Here is a 20,473-nt window from a genome sequence, read left to right as displayed (position 1 = left end):
AAGAAAAACGTTTACAATAATTGCTTCAAACTTCGTTCGAGGGCAATAAATGAATATGTGGAACAAAGAGTGTTTATGGTAAAAATCATAAATCCTTCCAGATATGAGCCCTTCCAGTTTATCTAGACAAAAATTCAAATCAGTTGAGCTCAAAAAACGATCAGGCAAAAAACTGCATAACAAGTTAAAACACGACAAACAATTGAACAGGCGCGGAAAAGATTCAATAGTGGGAATTCAGGAAGCAGTTGGGATTAAGGTCACTAGGGTGCTTCAAATCATGCTACCAGAACATTTTATAGACCACAGTAGTCAGTTTCACTGAAAAATGGGATCAGATTAGGTGCACTCCCCCGTTTGACTTGCGGCAAACCGAAGGCGATCGATATATATAATAGGCAAAAAGTAGACAAAGGCAACCTTTTTCCGATTAGAATTTTAGAAGCCGAGGAAATTAGACCGACACCAATTATAACATTTTACATATATATAACATATATATATATATATGTTATATATATATATATATATACATTTATATATATATATATATATATATATATATATATATATATACATTTATATATATATATATATGTATATATATATATATATATATATATATATATTATATATATATATATAACATATATATATATATATATATATATAATATTTATATAACATTTATATATAACATTATAACCTTATTGTTCCGACCCCTCTTGAGGGGGGAGGGAACTAAATACACAAATGGGGTTTTTCTTTGTTCAGACAATTTTGACAGATCGATATATTAATCGTACAGAGTTGAGAGTGGAATTATTAAAAAGCCCGTCCAGCTTTAAAAAGTTGTTGATTTTATTTTAAAGACAAAGTATTGTTGACTATTTTGATTTATTTTTGGCAAAAATTTTGGCTAAATATTTCATAATTCAGCCTTTTTCATCAAAAATAGCACGAAATAAGCTTCTTTAGTCCACTTTGATCAAATTTTCTGAAAGTACACACCCAAAAACCACTAAAACAATCTTTGAAAAGACAAAAGGGGGCTATTCTTACTTTTTTTTTATTGAGAGCGTTCTGTAATTAAAATTTGGCGTTTTTCTGCTAACTTTACTCGTTGATTATCAAAAAACGCAGCATTTATTTCTGAGTTTTTAACTGACAAATCATCTATGCCTATAACATTCGAAAAATTAGGTGTTCCTAAAGGATGAATAGCATTAGCAGGGCTAGTTTTGGACGAATCTTGGACTGTTACAAAACAAATAATTCGAATAGTAATCAGTCGGTCTTGATCTTTTTTTATACTAATTAAAGAACAGAACATTTCAAATCAAAGCTCACTGATGATAGGTCCAATTGGCTTCCTAAGAAGCTGCAAATTACTGTATCTAGTTTCTTACTTGAATACTTATATTCGTTTCGACTTCCAAAAATATTTGATTTTTAAGTAAATAATTGCTTATTGAACTCTGCCTCTATTTTTTTCTGTATTTGGTCAACTTGTAGCTTAGAGTCACCAAGGAAAGAATGCTTTTTCTTTCTACTGAATTAAAAATTAACCCTTATTGCGGTTTTTCGTCTTAAGTTATGGTTTTCTGGCTTTGATCCGACTAGATATCACAATTTTGTTTCGATTTTTAGGCATTTGATTTTTCACGTTTTGTCACATTATCACATTATTGACAGATCACATACCACAATACTGGCCTTCAAAACAAGGGATAATCGAACATATCAAAATCTTTAAAGATACGGATTATATTTTTAACTGCTTCGACAACACTTTCTCGAATTTAAATGAAATTTTTAATTTTGTCTTCAACTGTCGTTTCTTACTCCGTTTTTTTGGTCGTATGAACTTTCCTGTATAATGATGAACTTTCCTGTATAATGACCGGTTTAATTGGTTTTTTTTATGGAAGGATAGATGAGCCGGTATTCTGATTTGAGTGGATATCTGATCGCTTTCATGACTTCTCAATTTTGTTCTTTCTATTGTCTGTTTGTTACCTAGTCACGTTAATTACAGGTCAAGTATGACGTTTTTGGTGTCAAGGGAAGTTATCACAAGGCATCGGTGTCGCAAAATCTAATGTTTTAAAGAGATTGTTATGAATTTACTGGCTTTAACACGGGTTTTGCACAAAAATTAATACAATTTTTGATTTATCATATTTGACGTTCTTTTTGTAGACTTAAGACATTCTGGATAATTAAAGGTTTCAAGGGCTTCCTTAAGACGAACAAAGGAAACTATTTAATTATTTCATATTGTAAATAACATCCTTCATGATCATAGAACCAATTTTTATAAAAATACAAAAGTATTACTCAATTTTGCCTTTTTTCATTTTTGTCCATTTGTTACCTAGTCTCATTAATGAGAGCTCACAAACCACATTATAGTTGATCAAAGAAGGCGCAATCAACATATTTTGAGGGGCAAATTTGGCTTCGACAACGTTTTCTGGCAAGTTTAATTGAATTTTCGTTTGTTGTCTATTTTTGTTCTTTTTGTAACCACATAAAAGAATTGAAAAATGACAGATCTTAATGCCCTCCTGTAAAAAAAATGGGTAATCGTGAACTTAAGAGATGTTTTCAGTTGATTTCAAATGGTTGTCATTACTTTGAAATTGATTGTTTTTAAAAAGTAACAGCGAATTTTTTAACTTTAATATTTTTGTTCTTTTTTGTCTAATGGTTACCAAGCCTTATTAAGGACTGGTCCTTTTCTTGTAAAGTACTACTAACTTTGTTTAGTTTGAGTTTCATCTGACTCCATTTTGACTTTATTATTAAGTTTTATATAATGAACTAAGTTTTGCATGTAATTAATATTTGATTTTGCTGTTCGTCTTGACCCCCTTTTCTTAATAATGGCAGATCTCATTAATCTAATGAGTCATTTCTTACGCCCCTGAGTTATTTGGTGGACGATTATGTCAAAAATGAGTGTGAGCGGGATCGGAACCTTATGTGCGATCGCACATTACCGAGCCTCCTTGAATATAAAGTAGCTTAGTATCTCAAACAATTTTCTTCAAATGGAGTAAATGGAAATTTAAAGTTCACTATTCTTTCTAGGTCAGGACAATTTACCCAATGCCATTTTACCCAACCTGCCATTTTACCCAATGTAAACTTTAATTTACCCTATTGTTAAAATTACCAGAACGACTATTTACCGATTATATAATTAAATGGCCCGTGGGACTTGATATGAAGCTACACAATCTTTGGATTATAAATGGCTATATAATTAAATCGCCCGTGGGAATTGATATGAAACTATCACAACCGAATGTGGGATTATATTGTCCACATAAGTATTTCAAAACATCGGTGTAATAGCGACTGCTTATTTGTAATCAGATAATTGAGCGGAAAGATCAAAGAGCATTGGGTAAGTTGAAATTGGGCAAAATGGCATTGGGTAAATTGCCATTGGGTAAAATGGAATTGGTTAAATTGTCATGTAACCATTCTTTCTTTTCATACTTCTGCGTCCTTTTAGCTTAGCGCATTCGGCGGTACTCAATCAGAAACTTTGGCAAAAGTAACAGAAAAAGAATACTGAATGTATAAAATAGCGTTTTGATTGTCTAATCGTAATTTTTAAAGAGCTATTGGGAAATAAAGTGTGAAATAGCGGGATGGATTAAACAAATAAATGCATATACTCAACGTTGAAAAAACAACTGAATTTTGAAATGTTTTCTCTTATTAAGAGAAATGTCAGGAACACTTGATTACTCTATATTGCCGAATTGATTTTGAAGTACCGCCTCTAAGTATCTAACTAGTGTTCAACAAATTTTAAGTTGAAAGTTTTCGCCTAATAGCGAGAAAATTATTTCCCTTATATCCTATCCCTTAGCACACTGCCTTCAATTCATTACAGCTGCTTAAAATTGTGGATGAGAGCAATTTAGATCAGCCGAACTTAATCGAAGATCAGCGATCAAAAGAAAATGCATAAAAATAGACAACTGTCATTATTGCAAAAACATTAGTTTGCGAGTATTTTTAAAAAGTAAGTTAACATTATAGCTGCAGGTCAGTTTCAAAAATGAAACTTTGCGGCAGAGTTTACGGAAAGCTTTTAGACCCAAAAACACCGCAATACTGCTTTAGCGTTAAAAATAGAAACTAGAGATTTAAATTGTTTTAAGAATCATCAAGTGTATGGACGGGAGATAGTAGCAACAAAATAACACCAACTACTTAATTGTTCCAACTATCATTTTCTTACGTAACAAACGTCGAGTAATCTTCAACATATAAGACACCAGTTCAACTTTGTTCTATCAAATTAATAATTGAGCAATAAGACATCGTTTTTAGCTCGTATCCATCATATCAAGTCCGGCCATACCTAGTCGCCTAGACATTCCAGTCACATTACTGTTCTCTTTCTTCAAGTTTTCGTAGTACGCGTACAGGTCAGGGTAACTCGCTTTGCACAAGGTTATGACGTCCATAACAGCTGGACTTCGTTCTGCTTCGGGCACCTTTGTCAGGGCATAGATAGCTCTCAGAGCAGATTTCTTAATCTCTTCTTGTTTATCATACTCTTGCTTGACGGAGTCGTTTTTCACTTTAGATGTTATTGTCAATTTAATCGCTTCCATGATTTTGTCCAAACGTTGCCACACGGCTCCCGGAACCAGTACAGACAGTTTGATCAACATCAAATGAGCCAGCATTTTAATGTCATATCTGTCTTTTAAACCATTCTGCAAATACGTCAGGTACTCAAAAATGTCTGGGATTTTGTCCAGACAAGTGCCGAGCAGCGTGTACATGCACTCGAATGCAGTTTTCCTCAAATCTAATCCCATGTCATATTCGTGCTTAAAAGGTCCCATTTCCACTAATTTAATCAGACTTTTATCTTCCAAGGTCTGCTTGTAAAGCAAAGCCAGAACATTATTCAACTGTCCTCTGATCAGAGCCGGTTTATTGTGAGCGGCAGAGTTCAACATGACTAAAGTCAATCGTCGTAAATTAACGTCTTCGTGTTTCAAACAAGAGAGAAAATCTCCCATTGCGCTTCTCAGATGCTCGTCAATTGGATGCGGTTTGTCTGTAATAGCGAATTTGACGGCCGTCACAACTGTGCTAGCAACCAGGGGATTAGGGTTACTAGCACACTGCTTCAAGTAGGCCAAATGGACCGAATAGTTGACGAGAGTGAGTCTTCCTAGACATTCGGCAACTACACTTCGAGTTCCCTCCTCCGCACAATCACTGTAGCTCATTAAGTTATTCCACAATTCTCGGTCAAGAGCTCTCAAAGCCGCCTCGTCACGTCGCAATAAGACAACAATGAACTCTTTCAACGACTTGAGCAATAAGTACAAATTACGGCTTTTCTGTTGATTTTTAAGCTGGTTTAGTACAAACGGTAGAAAACTTTGAACTGCGCAAACTGTGACTCCTCCTAACGCAATTGAAGCAGCGTTTTTCATCTCTTCATTTTGGGATTCAAAAGCGTTCAAAATCAGCGCCGGTAGACTTTCATGTTGGGATAAATCCACCCGTTTCCCAATTTCACCAATTGTGTTCAGACAGAAAATCCTGCTGACGTCACGAACTGCATCTGTGCTTCGCTGTGCTAAGAAATTAGAATACTCGATCACAATTTGAACGTGTTTCTCTGTTACAATCGAAAGCAAAGCCACAGCTTGAGCAACTGACGAGTAAGTTTGCTTATGTTGAACTTCGGCCTGTGAGAATATAAAATCATGAAGAGGTTTATAAAGAGCATCAAAAGCAATTTTTCCAGGGTTGCACAGTGACTGGAGGAAATTCAACATGGCATCAAGGGGCGCCCCTTGCAACACTGGCGACCTAAGCAGACCCAGAACGCTCTGGAACACATCTTTGAACACTTTCGGAGCAATTCCTGGGTTATTCGAGACGACCAATTGTAACAGATTCAAGGCTGTTTGGGTAATCTGTAGATCGTTTTCTGTCAATACTATGGGCAGCGTTTCTATCAAAAAAGTATAATGATCTGTGGATATTTCGGCATCGTGGCGACGAATCAGAGAGTAGAGACACTCGACAGAACTGAGCCTGAGAACTCTGTGGTTCTTTTTGAGAAAGTTGATGAGCAGCGGCACTGCTTGGTTCGCCTCGTATTTGAACTCGAGCTTCCTTGGAGATGACGCAATCTTTGTAAAAGCTTTTACAGCGTACAATCTTGTCACTTCATTGTTAAGTTTCTCGACCAGAATTTTCAAACAGGCTTGAAGATTAGAGCCCAAACAGTCTCCTCCGTTGTAAATTATTTGGGCCATACATGCGATTGCATTTTCTTTGACATCCTGGTCTAACTCGACAGCTCGGAGCTTTGAGTAAACAACGTCGAAAACGTGTGTAAACATGTCTTGATTAGCAGCATGAACATCTGTATCGTCAACAGGAAGCAAGATCTCCACAATCATTTGCAAAACTGCCAGGGAATCAGCCGAGATGCGATAGAACTTATCATTAGCACCTTTCAAAATAGGACTAACGAGTTTGGGTAAATGAGGGTAGAACACCTCTTTCGAGTGGTTCTTAAGTGAGGAGCTGACAAAAACAAGGCAATCGAGCTTCAAGTTTGCAGTACTGTATCTGTCTTCGAAACATCGCTCAACTCCTGGCACGATGGTTGAAAAATGTTCTGATAGGCAACCTGGTAGGGTTATCACTAAGTCATTCAGCACCATAAAGATACCTTGTCTGGTCTTCATGCTTGGACTCTTAAACATCTTTTTGGATTCCTTAACAATAATTGGCACCAAGCTCTGCAAAACTGTTGAGGGTCCCGAACTAATATCCATGGAATCACCGCCTGATATTGAGGAGTTTATGAACATTTTAGTTTGCCTTAAAAGAACAATAAACGTTTGAAAAATGTCATCTTTCACACTTTCTTCACGCTCTTTAAACCTTGACACCAAAATCGCAGCTCTGTTCTTATTGTAAAACTGAACAGCCGTGTGAGGTTTCGACGCTACCAAAGCTTCCAGAACTTTCGCAGATGCCCTTCGTACCTTCCACGATACATCGTCATCATCTGAGACGTCGTTGTATTCATCGTCATCATCGTCTTCGTTGTCGTAATCAATTTTATCAGTTGACATCGAATCATCATCATCATTGTCGTAGCTGTAATTCGGATCATAGCACAAATACTTAAGCGACGTGTGAATTATTACATCACTGTAAGCTTCAACTTCTTTCGGACATCGCCTTATGAGTGCCTCGAACGTCTGCAAGCATGATTCTTTAATATCACACGTTTCATCCGAGTTGTCAATTTCGATTAATTCTAGCATGACAGGAATGACGTTTCTGATAATAGGCTCACTTAAACGATGACCTGCTTTTCTGGTTACTGCGCTAATACATTGAACAGTGGTGCAAACTACGCTTAAATTAGTTCGGTTCTCTTTCGAGCACGATTTCAGAAGCACCTCGAACAATTCGTAGAACATGTCGCCGCTACTGTTCACGACTAAGTTGGAGATAGCGTTGATAGCTTTCTTGCGAACAGCCATTCTGTCGTGTTTGAGATTAGGGTAGAGACATTCCCAAAGGAGAGGCCTGTGAACAGATGAAATTGTAGATCCAAATAGAAGCAAAGAATCTGCTATGATGTCCATGCTTTCTAGAGTGATAGCTGTATTATGAGTCGCTCCACAAACAGCCGTCAACCTTGTGATAACTTTTCTCGCGATACCACCTCCAATTGCGGGGTGAGATTTGTCCAGTTCAGGAATAACACTTTTCAAGCCCATGCTAGAAATATCCCGCAGCTGTTCCTTTCCACTCTGTTCGTTTTCCATGTTGGCTAGTAACGAGTCCACAATGACCTCGACCTGTGGATCCTTCAAACGACTGATCAGAGGCGGAAGACACTTCACTGTCAAGTTCTGCACTTCGCCGTTTTTATCATCAAGCAACTTGAGCACACTTCGGCTTATGCTCTTTTCGCTGGAATCGTCGAGTGTGATTGAGTTATTCTGTAAATCATTCATGAGATCGTTCAATGCCATGAACCGGAAGTCCTTGTCAGGTGATCCCATCTTTTCAACCAGAGATGTCACCTGGTAATGGCTGCCACTTGCCATGTACGTCATATTCACTAGCTAATCAAATCAATCCAATCTAAAACAATATATTCATAATCTTAAACCATCCCTGAACACGCTTCTAAAGGCGGCTCGGCTCCTCTCCAATAGTTCAATGCAAAATTTTGTTGCCCCGAGAAGAGACAAATTGGCTCAACTCTTAAGCTAGCCGGGTGAAGTTCGGATTCAAGATTTAACATTTTTTGTTCCAATATTTCTTTGGAAATTGTGGAACATATATGCCAAGAGTTCCTTTTTTCTTCACTAAACTTTTCTGCTTTTTGAAAGATAAGACAGGCAACACACATTTTTCCGACATTTCCTTCATGAAATTGAATATTTTTGCTAGTCTGGCCTTTTTTCTTCAAACCAACTCGCAAATTTTTCTAAGCATCGTGGAGAAAATGTGTACCACCTGAAAGCTGTTGAAACAGATATCAGCAACGTAATTTTTTGATTTCTGGCGATTTCTAAATTCTAAATTTTCAATTATTCTGAACTATTCAAAATTTTTCTTAATGATACTTATGCGGGGAAGCATTTTGCCAAAATTACTCAAAAAAGACTGGATAGTTTAGGCCGACGGTTTTGTTTGGTGATCACTACAATACTTCAAAATAATAGCAACAATTAAGAAACATAACCGACTAAACGTCGGAAGAATTGCTCTCGAACGACTAGTGGGAGCTCTAATCAATTGCAACCTTCTTCAGTCGGAGGGGGGAGGACGGAGGAGAGGGGGAGCCTAAATGGGACTAAGAAGTTCAATAGTGCGCTTCAAATAACCACATTAGAGGTTAAGATATACCACTATTAAGATTTAAAGCGAAAAATGGCACCAGTTTCAGCGCAATTTTCATTTGACTTTTAGTATTAATTTGCCGCCAATTGAGTTCAGCTGCTTGAAATTGTGATTGAGAGAGAATTTAAGATCACGCGAAACGCGAAAAGTCAAGTGCATAAAAGTTACTCGAAAAGTCAAAACCGTCAAGCGAAAATTTTGCATAAAAAAGACACACGTTTACAATAGTTGCAACGAACTTTGTTCAAGAGCAATTAAAAAATGAGAAATGTATCAAGATTAAGAATTCTTTTTATTTTTCGTGGTTTTGTGTAAAATTTTCAATTGAGAATTACCTGCCCAGTCGTGATCTGTTATCAACACTAAACTGCAATTTAATTGTCTCGCTCTTTTTGTAATTATTTCATAGTGCTTTGAGGAAAAAATCTTATCTAAAATTATTCTCCAGACTATTAATCCAAGCTATTGCTTTCAGGTAATATATTTTTTGCATAGAATGGCAAATGAAGGATTCATTGTAAAAATCTAGAAAAAGGATTTCAACAAAAAGGAAAATTACCGACAATTTTTCATCGAAACAACTATTTAAGTTGACTGAACATAAGGCCATAAAATACCCCGATATAGAACAATCTTGCTTTTGAATTACATTCAGTGGTTATCTTGCCTGAAAAATTACGGAGAAAACAATTATTCAAAAAAACAGTGTCCTTTACTAATATATGTTTCCATTAACGAGGAAAAATGGAACTAGATTCTTTTTTAAAATCTGAATTCGTTTACGATTGCTTCCAGATTTTCAGCTAATTGCTTTAAAATATCTTCCAAGGTGAAAATTTGAACTTTGCACCATATTAGGTGAGCACTCTCGTTTTTTAAAGACATTCGTTTTCTAAAAACTTTTTGAATTTCAAAAATGCTCAGCCTGCAGATATCCTGCCAATAGCCACGAAGTAGACCGCTGAGACGAGTTCAGAAGACAATTGAAAAAAAAGACAATTGAAAAAATTTCAACTTCAAATCTTCTATAGGACTTGAAATGGAATCCGTTTAAAGTCATCTAGCTCAGGTGATCTCTATTCTATTTCAAATAAAACCTACATTCTCTCAGTTCATTTTCTTGAGTGACATAATTTTTGTATGATTTATCACACCATTCACACATATAAAAATAAAAAAAATCAAAGTAACAGATGACGTCACACACATTCAGCCACAGTATTTCACTTCTTGGCGCGTGATCAAATTATCGTATTAAAACTACTAAGTAAAAACATTGCAGGATATGTCCTGAACAACAATAAGAAAAACATTATTGACCTATACACTAGCCCTCGAAATGAGTAAGAATGAATCAATGGACTTTGAATACTTTAAAAAATCCACCCAAAGATTATCTCCTCTAATTCGTTGAATTGCATACCTGGAAACTAGCAAGCCTTAAGGCACTAGGAAAACTTAATGCCTTCCGAGCGTTACCTGCTTATCCCGATTTTGAGGACGAAAAGTCAAATGGGTCAGACGACAAATCGGTCAAGCAAAAAAATTGCATAAACATAGCTGGCAGATTGCCAGAAAATAGCCGCAATAGATTCGTAGATCGGCAGCCTAAAAAAACAGTAAAAAAGACAGACCAAAAAAATTCGTCTTTTCATTGAAGGCTGATCTGTTATATTTTGATTAAAAATCTGTAAAGATATTGCTGCCTCTATTAGCTGATCTCAAATAACCTTCATTTAGAGTGACACATACCCATTTGACCTTATCTCTTTGAATTAAAGTAAATAAAAGTCAATTTCAAAGTGAGGAAGTCATTTTTGAGAGTGAGGTAAGTCAAGTGTGACCAAAAATTTAATCACGCGCATGAACAAAAGAACTCGCTCCACTAAGAGCGAAAAATGACGTCACACGTGCAATTCAGTTGAAATTGCATGAACGAATGAACAAAAAGTGGCTGTGACGTCATATGGTCGTAACAAAAATCATGACGAAATAAAAAAAAACCAAGAGAAGGCCAATAATAGCCCCAGCTATCGCTGTGCGGGTATTAAAAAAGACCGCAAGACTAATATAATTGCAACAAATTTTGTTTGAGAGCATTTAAACAACTATTATTGACATGCTCACACCTTTGTGATACGTACTATTTCTAATATATAGATCCCACCTCTCCTCAGGCTATGTGTTTCATTCCCTTATTAGCATAAAAAGAGCATCAATTTGTTCACACATGAACTAGCTGCGGTTTTGATAGTCTAGCTTCAGGTTAATTGAAGGGGCGTGGAGCGCATGGGGTATTTGGGGGTCGAGCGCGATGGGTTACGCGCCGAAAACGATGTGCAGGGTTGGGGATTGGGGTGAAGGGGGGCTGCTGCAGAGGAGTGGTGATGTGGGTGGGGGCGGTGTGAAGTGTGGGGGTGGGGTCGTAAAGTTTGTGTGTGCGCGTGTGGTGCGGGCGTTGTAAAGTGTGGGGAGGGGGGTCAAATTCTACGAACCATTTTTCTTTCACACACCATGAATTTATCTTCAAAATAAAACCGACTAACTTCGGAAGAATTGCTCTCGAATGACAAGTGGGAGCTCTAATCAACTGCAGCCTTCTTCAGTTGGGGGGGGGGGGGGGTGTTGTAGCTTGAATGGGATTAAGAAATTCACTAAGGGCTTAAAATAATCTCATTAGAGGTTAATATGTACCACTATTAAGATGTACCACTATTAAAATGTTACCGGTTTTGGCGCACTTAACATTGTTCCGACCCCACTTGTGGGGGGAGGAACTATATGCACAAATGGGTTTTTTTTGTTCAGTCAATTTTGGCCGATCGATATATTCATCGCAGGGAAATGTGAGTGGTATCATTAAAAAGCTGATCCAGCGTAGAATTCAAAATTCAAAAGAATTTTTCCATTTTTGTTTTTTTTTTTCGAGGAGTTATCGAGGATTGAAGTTTTGTGTGAACACGGGATATTTGTTCACTTTTAGTGATTTTTCTTCAAATTATGATATTTTCTATAAAAATAGTATTTCAAACTTCAATTTCTTGCCAAAAAATGAACCAATTTTGTGATCCTAAAAGACTAAAGGCGATAAAAAAGACTAGTTCCTGTCTCATAGGGAGCTTCAATATCAAGAAAACTCAAAATCTATTTGAGAGCTCTTTTTTTATAAAACTTTTCTACTTTTTTTGCTTTTTAAGTCACCTAGAGACAAGTCACTTTTCATGTCGACGTTCCGTTATTGACAACACTCCTTTACAGTCAAATGAAGCCCAATGAACAAAAAAATCGTTTTCAAGGAACTGCATGTTTTTTTTTAAATTCGACTCGCGATTTTAAATGAAATTTTGAATTTCTTTTTGAGGTTTTACTATTTTTTTGGAGTTTATGGCATGGACTCATTGACTAACAGTGCAATATGTTCCGTAAGTTGAGTTATCGAGGATTGAAGTTTTGTGTCAACACGGGATATTTGTTCACTTTTAGTTTGATTTTTCTTCAACTTATGATATTTTCTATAAAAATAGTGTTTCAAACTTCAATTTCTTGCCAAAAAATGAACCAGTTTTGTTATCCTAAAAGACTAAAGGCGATAAAAAAAGACTAGTTCTGGTCTCATAGGGAGCTTCATTATCAAGAAAATTCGAAATCTAATTGAGAGCTTTTTTTATAAAACTTTTCTACTTTTTTTGCTTTCTAAGTCACCTAGAGACAAGTCACTTTTCATGTCGAGGTTCCGTTATTGACAACACTCCTTTAAAGTCAAATGAAGCCCAATGAACAAAAAAAATCATTTTCAAGGAACTGCTCATGTTTTTTTTTTAAATTCGACTCGCAATTTTAAATGAAATTTTGAATTTCTTTTTGAGCTTTTACCAATTTTTTGGAGTCTTATGGCATGGACTCATTGACTAACAGTGCAAAATGTTCCGTAAGTTGAGTTATCGAGGATTGAAGTTTTGTGTGAATACGGGATATTTGTTCACTTTTAGTTTGATTTTTCTTCAAATTATATTTTCTATAAAAATAGTATTTCAAACTTCAATTTCTTGCCAAAAATGAACCAATTTCGTGATCCTAATAGAATAAAGGCGATAAAAAAGACTAGTTCCTGTCTCATAGGGAGCTTCGATATCAAGAAAACTCAAAATCTATTTGAGCTCTTTTTTTATAAAACTTTTCTACTTTTTTTTGCTTTTTAAGTCACCTAGAGACAAGTCACTTTTTATGTCGACGTTCCGTTATTGACAACACTCCTTTACAGTCAAATAAAGCCCAATGAACAAAAAAATCGTTTTCAAGGAACTGCATGTTTTTTTTAAATTCGACTCGCAATTTTAAATGAAATTTTGAATTTCTTTTTGAGGTTTTACTATTTTTTTTGGAGTTTTATGGCATGGACTCATTGACTAACAGTGCAATATGTTCCGTAAATTGAGTTATCGAGGATTGAAGTTTTGTGTGAACACGGAATATTTGTTCACTTTTAGTTTGATTTTTCTTCAAATTATGATATTTTCTATAAAAATAGTATTTCAAACTTCAATTTCTTGCCAAAAAATGAACCAGTTTTGTGATCCTAAAAGACTAAAGGCGATAAAAAAAAGACTAGTTCTCGTCTCATAGGGAGCTTCATTATCAAGAAAATCTAGAGACAAGTCACTTTTCATGTCGAGGTTCCGTTATTGACAACACTCCTTTACAGTCAAATGAAGCCCAATGAACAAAAAAAATCGTTTTCAAGGAACTGCTCATGTTTTTTTTTAAATTCGACTCGCAATTTTAAATGAAATTTTGAATTTCTTTTTGAGCTTTTACCAATTTTTTGGAGTCTTATGGCATGGACTCATTGACTAACAGTGCAAAATGTTCCGTAAGTTGAGTTATCGAGGATTGAAGTTTTGTGTGAATACGGGATACTTGTTCACTTTTAGTTTGATTCTTCTTCATATTATATTTTCTATAAAAATAGTATTTCAAACTTCAATTTCTTGCCAAAAAATGAACCAATTTTGTGATCCTAAAAGACTAAAGGCGATAAAAAAGACTAGTTCTCGTCTCATAGGGAGCTTCGATATCAAGAAAATTCAAAATCTATTTGAGAGCTCTTTTTTTAATAAAACTTTTCTACTTTTTTGGCTTTTTAAGTCACCCAGAGACAAGTCACTTTTCATGTCGAGGTTCCGTTATTGACAACACTCCTTTACAGTCAAATGAAGCCCAATGAACAAAAAAAATCGTTTTCAAGGAACTGCTCATGTTTTTTTTTAAATTCGACTCGCAATTTTAAATGAAATTTTGAATTTCTTTTTGAGGTTTTACTATTTTTTTGGAGTTTATGGCATGGACTCATTGACTAACAGTGCAATATGTTCCGTAAGTTGAGTTATCGAGGATTGAAGTTTTGTGTCAACACGGGATATTTGTTCACTTTTAGTTTGATTTTTCTTCAACTTATGATATTTTCTATAAAAATAGTGTTTCAAACTTCAATTTCTTGCCAAAAAATGAACCAGTTTTGTTATCCTAAAAGACTAAAGGCGATAAAAAAAGACTAGTTCTCGTCTCATAGGGAGCTTCATTATCAAGAAAATTCGAAATCTAATTGAGAGCTTTTTTTATAAAACTTTTCTACTTTTTTTGCTTTCTAAGTCACCTAGAGACAAGTCACTTTTCATGTCGAGGTTCCGTTATTGACAACAGTCCTTTACAGTCAAATGAAGCCCAATGAACAAAAAAAATCATTTTCAAGGAACTGCTCATGTTTTTTTTTTAAATTCGACTCGCAATTTTAAATGAAATTTTGAATTTCTTTTTGAGCTTTTACCAATTTTTTTGGAGTCTTATGGCATGGACTCATTGACTAACAGTGCAAAATGTTCCGTAAGTTGAGTTATCGAGGATTGAAGTTTTGTGTGAATACGGGATATTTGTTCACTTTTAGTTTGATTTTTCTTCAAATTAAATTTTCTATAAAAATAGTATTTCAAACTTCAATTTCTTGCCAAAAATGAACCAATTTCGTGATCCTAATAGAATAAAGGCGATAAAAAAGACTAGTTCCTGTCTCATAGGGAGCTTCGATATCAAGAAAACTCAAAATCTATTTGAACTCTTTTTTTTATAAAACTTTTCTAGTTTTTTTTTTTGCTTTTTAAGTCACCTAGAGACAAGTCACTTTTTATGTCGACGTTCCGTTATTGACAACACTCCTTTACAGTCAAATAAAGCCCAATGAACAAAAAAATCGTTTTCAAGGAACTGCATGTTTTTTTTAAATTCGACTCGCAATTTTAAATGAAATTTTGAATTTCTTTTTGAGGTTTTACTATTTTTTTTGGAGTTTTATGGCATGGACTCATTGACTAACAGTGCAATATGTTCCGTAAATTGAGTTATCGAGGATTGAAGTTTTGTGTGAACACGGAATATTTGTTCACTTTTAGTTTGATTTTTCTTCAAATTATGATATTTTCTATAAAAATAGTATTTCAAACTTCAATTTCTTGCCAAAAAATGAACCAGTTTTGTGATCCTAAAAGACTAAAGGCGATAAAAAAAGACTAGTTCTCGTCTCATAGGGAGCTTCATTATCAAGAAAATCTAGAGACAAGTCACTTTTCATGTCGAGGTTCCGTTATTGACAACACTCCTTTACAGTCAAATGAAGCCCAATGAACAAAAAAAATCATTTTCAAGGAACTGCTCATGTTTTTTTTTAAATTCGACTCGCAATTTTAAATGAAATTTTGAATTTCTTTTTGAGCTTTTACCAATTTTTTTGGAGTCTTATGGCATGGACTCATTGACTAACAGTGCAAAATGTTCCGTAAGTTGAGTTATCGAGGATTGAAGTTTTGTGTGAATACGGGATATTTGTTCACTTTTAGTTTGATTTTTCTTCAAATTATATTTTCTATAAAAATAGTATTTCAAACTTCAATTTCTTGCCAAAAATGAACCAATTTCGTGATCCTAATAGAATAAAGGCGATAAAAAAGACTAGTTCCTGTCTCATAGGGAGCTTCGATATCAAGAAAACTCAAAATCTATTTGAGCTCTTTTTTTTATAAAACTTTTCTAGTTTTTTTTTTTGCTTTTTAAGTCACCTAGAGACAAGTCACTTTTTATGTCGACGTTCCGTTATTGACAACACTCCTTTACAGTCAAATAAAGCCCAATGAACAAAAAAATCGTTTTCAAGGAACTGCATGTTTTTTTTAAATTCGACTCGCAATTTTAAATGAAATTTTGAATTTCTTTTTGAGGTTTTACTATTTTTTTTGGAGTTTTATGGCATGGACTCATTGACTAACAGTGCAATATGTTCCGTAAATTGAGTTATCGAGGATTGAAGTTTTGTGTGAACACGGAATATTTGTTCACTTTTAGTTTGATTTTTCTTCAAATTATGATATTTTCTATAAAAATAGTATTTCAAACTTCAATTTCTTGCCAAAAAATGAACCAGTTTTGTGATCCTAAAAGACTAAAGGCGATAAAAAAAGACTAGTTCTCGTCTCATAGGGAGCTTCATTATCAAGAAAATCTAGAGACAAGTCACTTTTCATGTCGAGGTTCCGTTATTGACAACACTCCTTTACAGTCAAATGAAGCCCAATGAACAAAAAAAATCGTTTTCAAGGAACTGCTCATGTTTTTTTTTAAATTCGACTCGCAATTTTAAATGAAATTTTGAATTTCTTTTTGAGCTTTTACCAATTTTTTGGAGTCTTATGGCATGGACTCATTGACTAACAGTGCAAAATGTTCCGTAAGTTGAGTTATCGAGGATTGAAGTTTTGTGTGAATACGGGATACTTGTTCACTTTTAGTTTGATTCTTCTTCAAATTATATTTTCTATAAAAATAGTATTTCAAACTTCAATTTCTTGCCAAAAAATGAACCAATTTTGTGATCCTAAAAGACTAAAGGCGATAAAAAAGACTAGTTCTCGTCTCATAGGGAGCTTCGATATCAAGAAAATTCAAAATCTATTTGAGAGCTCTTTTTTTAATAAAACTTTTCTACTTTTTTGGCTTTTTAAGTCACCCAGAGACAAGTCACTTTTCATGTCGAGGTTCCGTTATTGACAACACTCCTTTACAGTCAAATGAAGCCCAATGAACAAAAAAAATCGTTTTCAAGGAACTGCTCATGTTTTTTTTTAAATTCGACTCGCAATTTTAAATGAAATTTTGAATTTCTTTTTGAGCTTTTACCAATTTTTTGGAGTCTTATGGCATGGACTCATTGACTAACAGTGCAAAATGTTCCGTAAGTTGAGTTATCGAGGATTGAAGTTTTGTGTGAATACGGGATACTTGTTCACTTTTAGTTTGATTCTTCTTCAAATTATATTTTCTATAAAAATAGTATTTCAAACTTCAATTTCTTGCCAAAAAATGAACCAATTTTGTGATCCTAAAAGACTAAAGGCGATAAAAAAGACTAGTTCTCGTCTCATAGGGAGCTTCGATATCAAGAAAATTCAAAATCTATTTGAGAGCTCTTTTTTTAATAAAACTTTTCTACTTTTTTGGCTTTTTAAGTCACCCAGAGACAAGTCACTTTTCATGTCGACGTTCCGTTATTGACAACACTCCTTTACAGTCAAATGAAGCCCAATTAACAAAAAAATCGTTTTCAAGGAACTGCTCATGTTTTTTTAAAATTCGACTCGCAATTTTAAATGAAATTTTGAATTTCTTTTTGAGGTTTTACTAATTTTTTTGGAGTCTTATGGCATGAACTCATTGACTAACAGTGCAATATGTTCCGTAGTGAGCATATCTAGTGCCTTGAGTGGACAGCTAATGGCTGTTAAGACTTTCGATCATTATTTTTTTTGAACATTTACCAATCATAATTTTATTATCGTGAACTGTAGGTCAGTCTCTGTAATGACAGCACCGTCTTCTGTCCTACTGTAACCAAAATTGATCTAGCTGGCGGTTTTCTCTTTTAACTTTAAGTAATATGACTTCAATGACACAAGATCTCAAAAAGTTTTAAAAATCTTTTGGATATTTCCGGATTAATGGTTACTTTTGATATCTTATCACATTATCCTAAAATTGACAGCTCCTATTGACGCTCGGTGTTTCAAAAAGACGTTCAGTGGATCACAGATAAATTTTTTAGAGAAAAGCTTATGGTTTCAAATGGCTTCGACCTTTTCTTCTCGCACTTCTCTACTGAATTTTTGGTTTTTGCCTGATTTTGTTGTTGTTTTCATAGTCATAAGATTTGTTGTGATGTCTTATTGATCACCTATGCATGACAAACATCCACATACTCCAATTGAAGCATATTTGAGCGTATTTAATGACTTCCGTTGAAATTTATTGAATTTAATGGCTGTTAAGAAAAATAATTTTTCGAAATTTTTTTTTGAACATTAACCAATCATAAAATGTTCGTGAACTGTTAGTCAGTCTCAAAATTGACAGAACCCACTTGCATTCTACTCAAACTAAAATAAATTTCGTTGGCAGTTTTATCTTCTAACTATTGATTCTATGACTTCAATAACACAAGAATTCAAAATTTTTAAAAAATTTTTGGATATTTTTGTATTATTGGTTACTTTTGAACTCTTATCACATTATCCAAATATTATACACGTTATCCAAAAATTATTTTAATCCCACTGGCTCGGGAAAGACATTCAATGGATCACAGATGAAGTTTTCAGAGAAAAGCTAATGGTGTAATTGGCTTCGAAATATTCTTCTCGCACTTTTCTACTGCATCTTGGTTTTCGCATGTTTTTGTTGTTTGGATAGTCTTAAGACTTATTGTGATCTCTTATTGATCATCTATGCATGACAAATATCTTTTTCCTACCATCGCGTTATTTCTGAGCGTAGATTTTGACCTCCGTTAAAAGCTTTTGTGTTTAATGGCTTTTAAGACTTTAAAGAAAGTTTTTCGAAAAATTTTTTGAACAAGAACCGATCCTAAACTTTTTTGTGGACTGTTAGTCAATCTTAGTACTTACAGGATCCCTCTTTATTTCTAAGGCAGCCAAAAATAATCTGGTTAGCGGTTTTATCTTCTACCTATTAGTTTTAAACCTTCAATGCCACTAGTTTTTTTTCGGGTACTTTTTTCTTATTTTTGGATGCTTTTGAAATCTTATCACATTATCCTAATACCTATAGTTCGCATTGGTTTAGTGAAGACTTTCAACGGACCATATATGAAGTTTTCAGAGAAGAACTTATGATTCAAATTGCTTCGACACTTTCTTCTGGCACTTTTTTACTGAATTTTTTGTTGTTGCCTGTCTTTGTTGTTTTCATCTTCATTAACTTGTTGTAGGATATTATTGACCAAATATGAATGGCCAACAAACTTGTTGTCCCATGGAGGCAAAAATTGGCCTATTTAGTGGATTCCGTTGAAAGCTAATGAAATTAATGGCGTTGATACGAGTTTTCTCAAAAATTTCGTGGTTCTAATGTATTTGTTCATATTTGATTTTTTGAAACTTATTGATAAAAAATAGGGATCCCATTGCTGTTAAAAAATTGACTGAACATAGAAAAGTTTTTCGTGAAAAGTTCATTTTTAATGCCTTCGACACTTCTCAATTTTTTTCTTGAAATTGCGGTTTTTGTTCTTTAGGTAGCCGTAAATTGATGACATGTCTCTTAGGCTTGTAATTGAGGATTGAATTAATGATTTTACCCGAATGATTTAGTTAGTTTATAGACTTTAGTCTTGAAGTTTATGATATACATTTTCAAACATCTTTCAAACTTTTCAGTTTTTGTTGTTCTTTTCGTCAAATTGTAACTTATTTTCATCAGTGAGAGGTCACATCCAATTTCTTGTATTCCAACAAAAACATATCTACTGATGGACAGTATGCGTTTTTATAAACATTTTTTGAGTGGTCATTCTTTGCGCTTCTTTTTCTCTTCTTTCAGAAAAATCGCGTAGTAACAGATCCCAATGGTTTACAAATGTGGCCCAAATAAACTTATTTAATCTCTCAGTATAATTCCTGCAGCTTAATTAGTAGAAATAAGAATTTAATTAAAAATACATAATATTCAGATAAAAGCTAATGATTTTAATGGTAGCAATAGTTTGTGTTTTCTCAAATAGTTTTTAGTTTTTTAGCCTTTTCTTTTGGCTTTTTCTTTTAGGTTTCTAAGGCTTAAACTAACCAAAGACAAGCTTTTTGGTTTTGTAGAAACTTTTTGGTAATTTATCAAGAATTTGTTGGTTAAAAGCTAATGATTTTTAGGACTTGTGAAATTTCTGGGTTTAAAAAATGTTGATTAAGTTTTGAGTTTCGCCTCATTGATCGTTCTCTTTGTTGACTTGTAACATAGTCTCATTAAGAAAACTTTCCGTCAGCTGTATAGTTAGGAGAAAATAAATTTGAGTAGTTAAGGTTTTATCCGACTGCATTTTGACGTTGTTACTATGTGCTTTTAAATTTAGATATTCAGTTTTTGCCGAGAACTTTTTGTTGTTGCTAATTTTTTTTGGTTGTTTTATTGTCTCGTAGTCTCTTTA

At 34.2% G+C, this 20,473-nt stretch overlaps 2 protein-coding genes across 3 annotated transcripts in view; both read right to left on the bottom strand.

Annotated features, from left to right (window-relative positions):
- Positions 1-20,473, bottom strand: part of LOC142341852 (heterogeneous nuclear ribonucleoprotein H-like) — a 567,627-nt gene that overhangs the window by 153,804 nt on the left and 393,350 nt on the right. The gene's annotated exons all lie outside the window — the stretch shown is intronic.
- On the bottom strand, positions 4,156-8,208 carry LOC142341842 (cullin-associated NEDD8-dissociated protein 1-like). The gene has a single exon (XM_075393101.1). The coding sequence runs from the start codon at positions 8,145-8,147 to the stop codon at positions 4,353-4,355; it is 3,795 nt and encodes a 1,264-aa protein (XP_075249216.1). The 5' UTR covers positions 8,148-8,208; the 3' UTR covers positions 4,156-4,352.

Source organism: Convolutriloba macropyga, chromosome 6 (genome assembly GCF_964194025.1).
Source record: "Convolutriloba macropyga chromosome 6, txConMacr16.3, whole genome shotgun sequence".
Taxonomy (NCBI): domain Eukaryota; kingdom Metazoa; phylum Xenacoelomorpha; order Acoela; family Convolutidae; genus Convolutriloba; species Convolutriloba macropyga.
This window is presented reverse-complemented; position numbering and strand designations above follow the sequence as displayed.

Coding starts and splice junctions, on each gene's coding strand:
- LOC142341842 (XM_075393101.1), bottom strand. CDS start 8,147: ATGACGTACATGGCAAGTGGCAGCCATTACCAGGTGACATCTCTGGTT.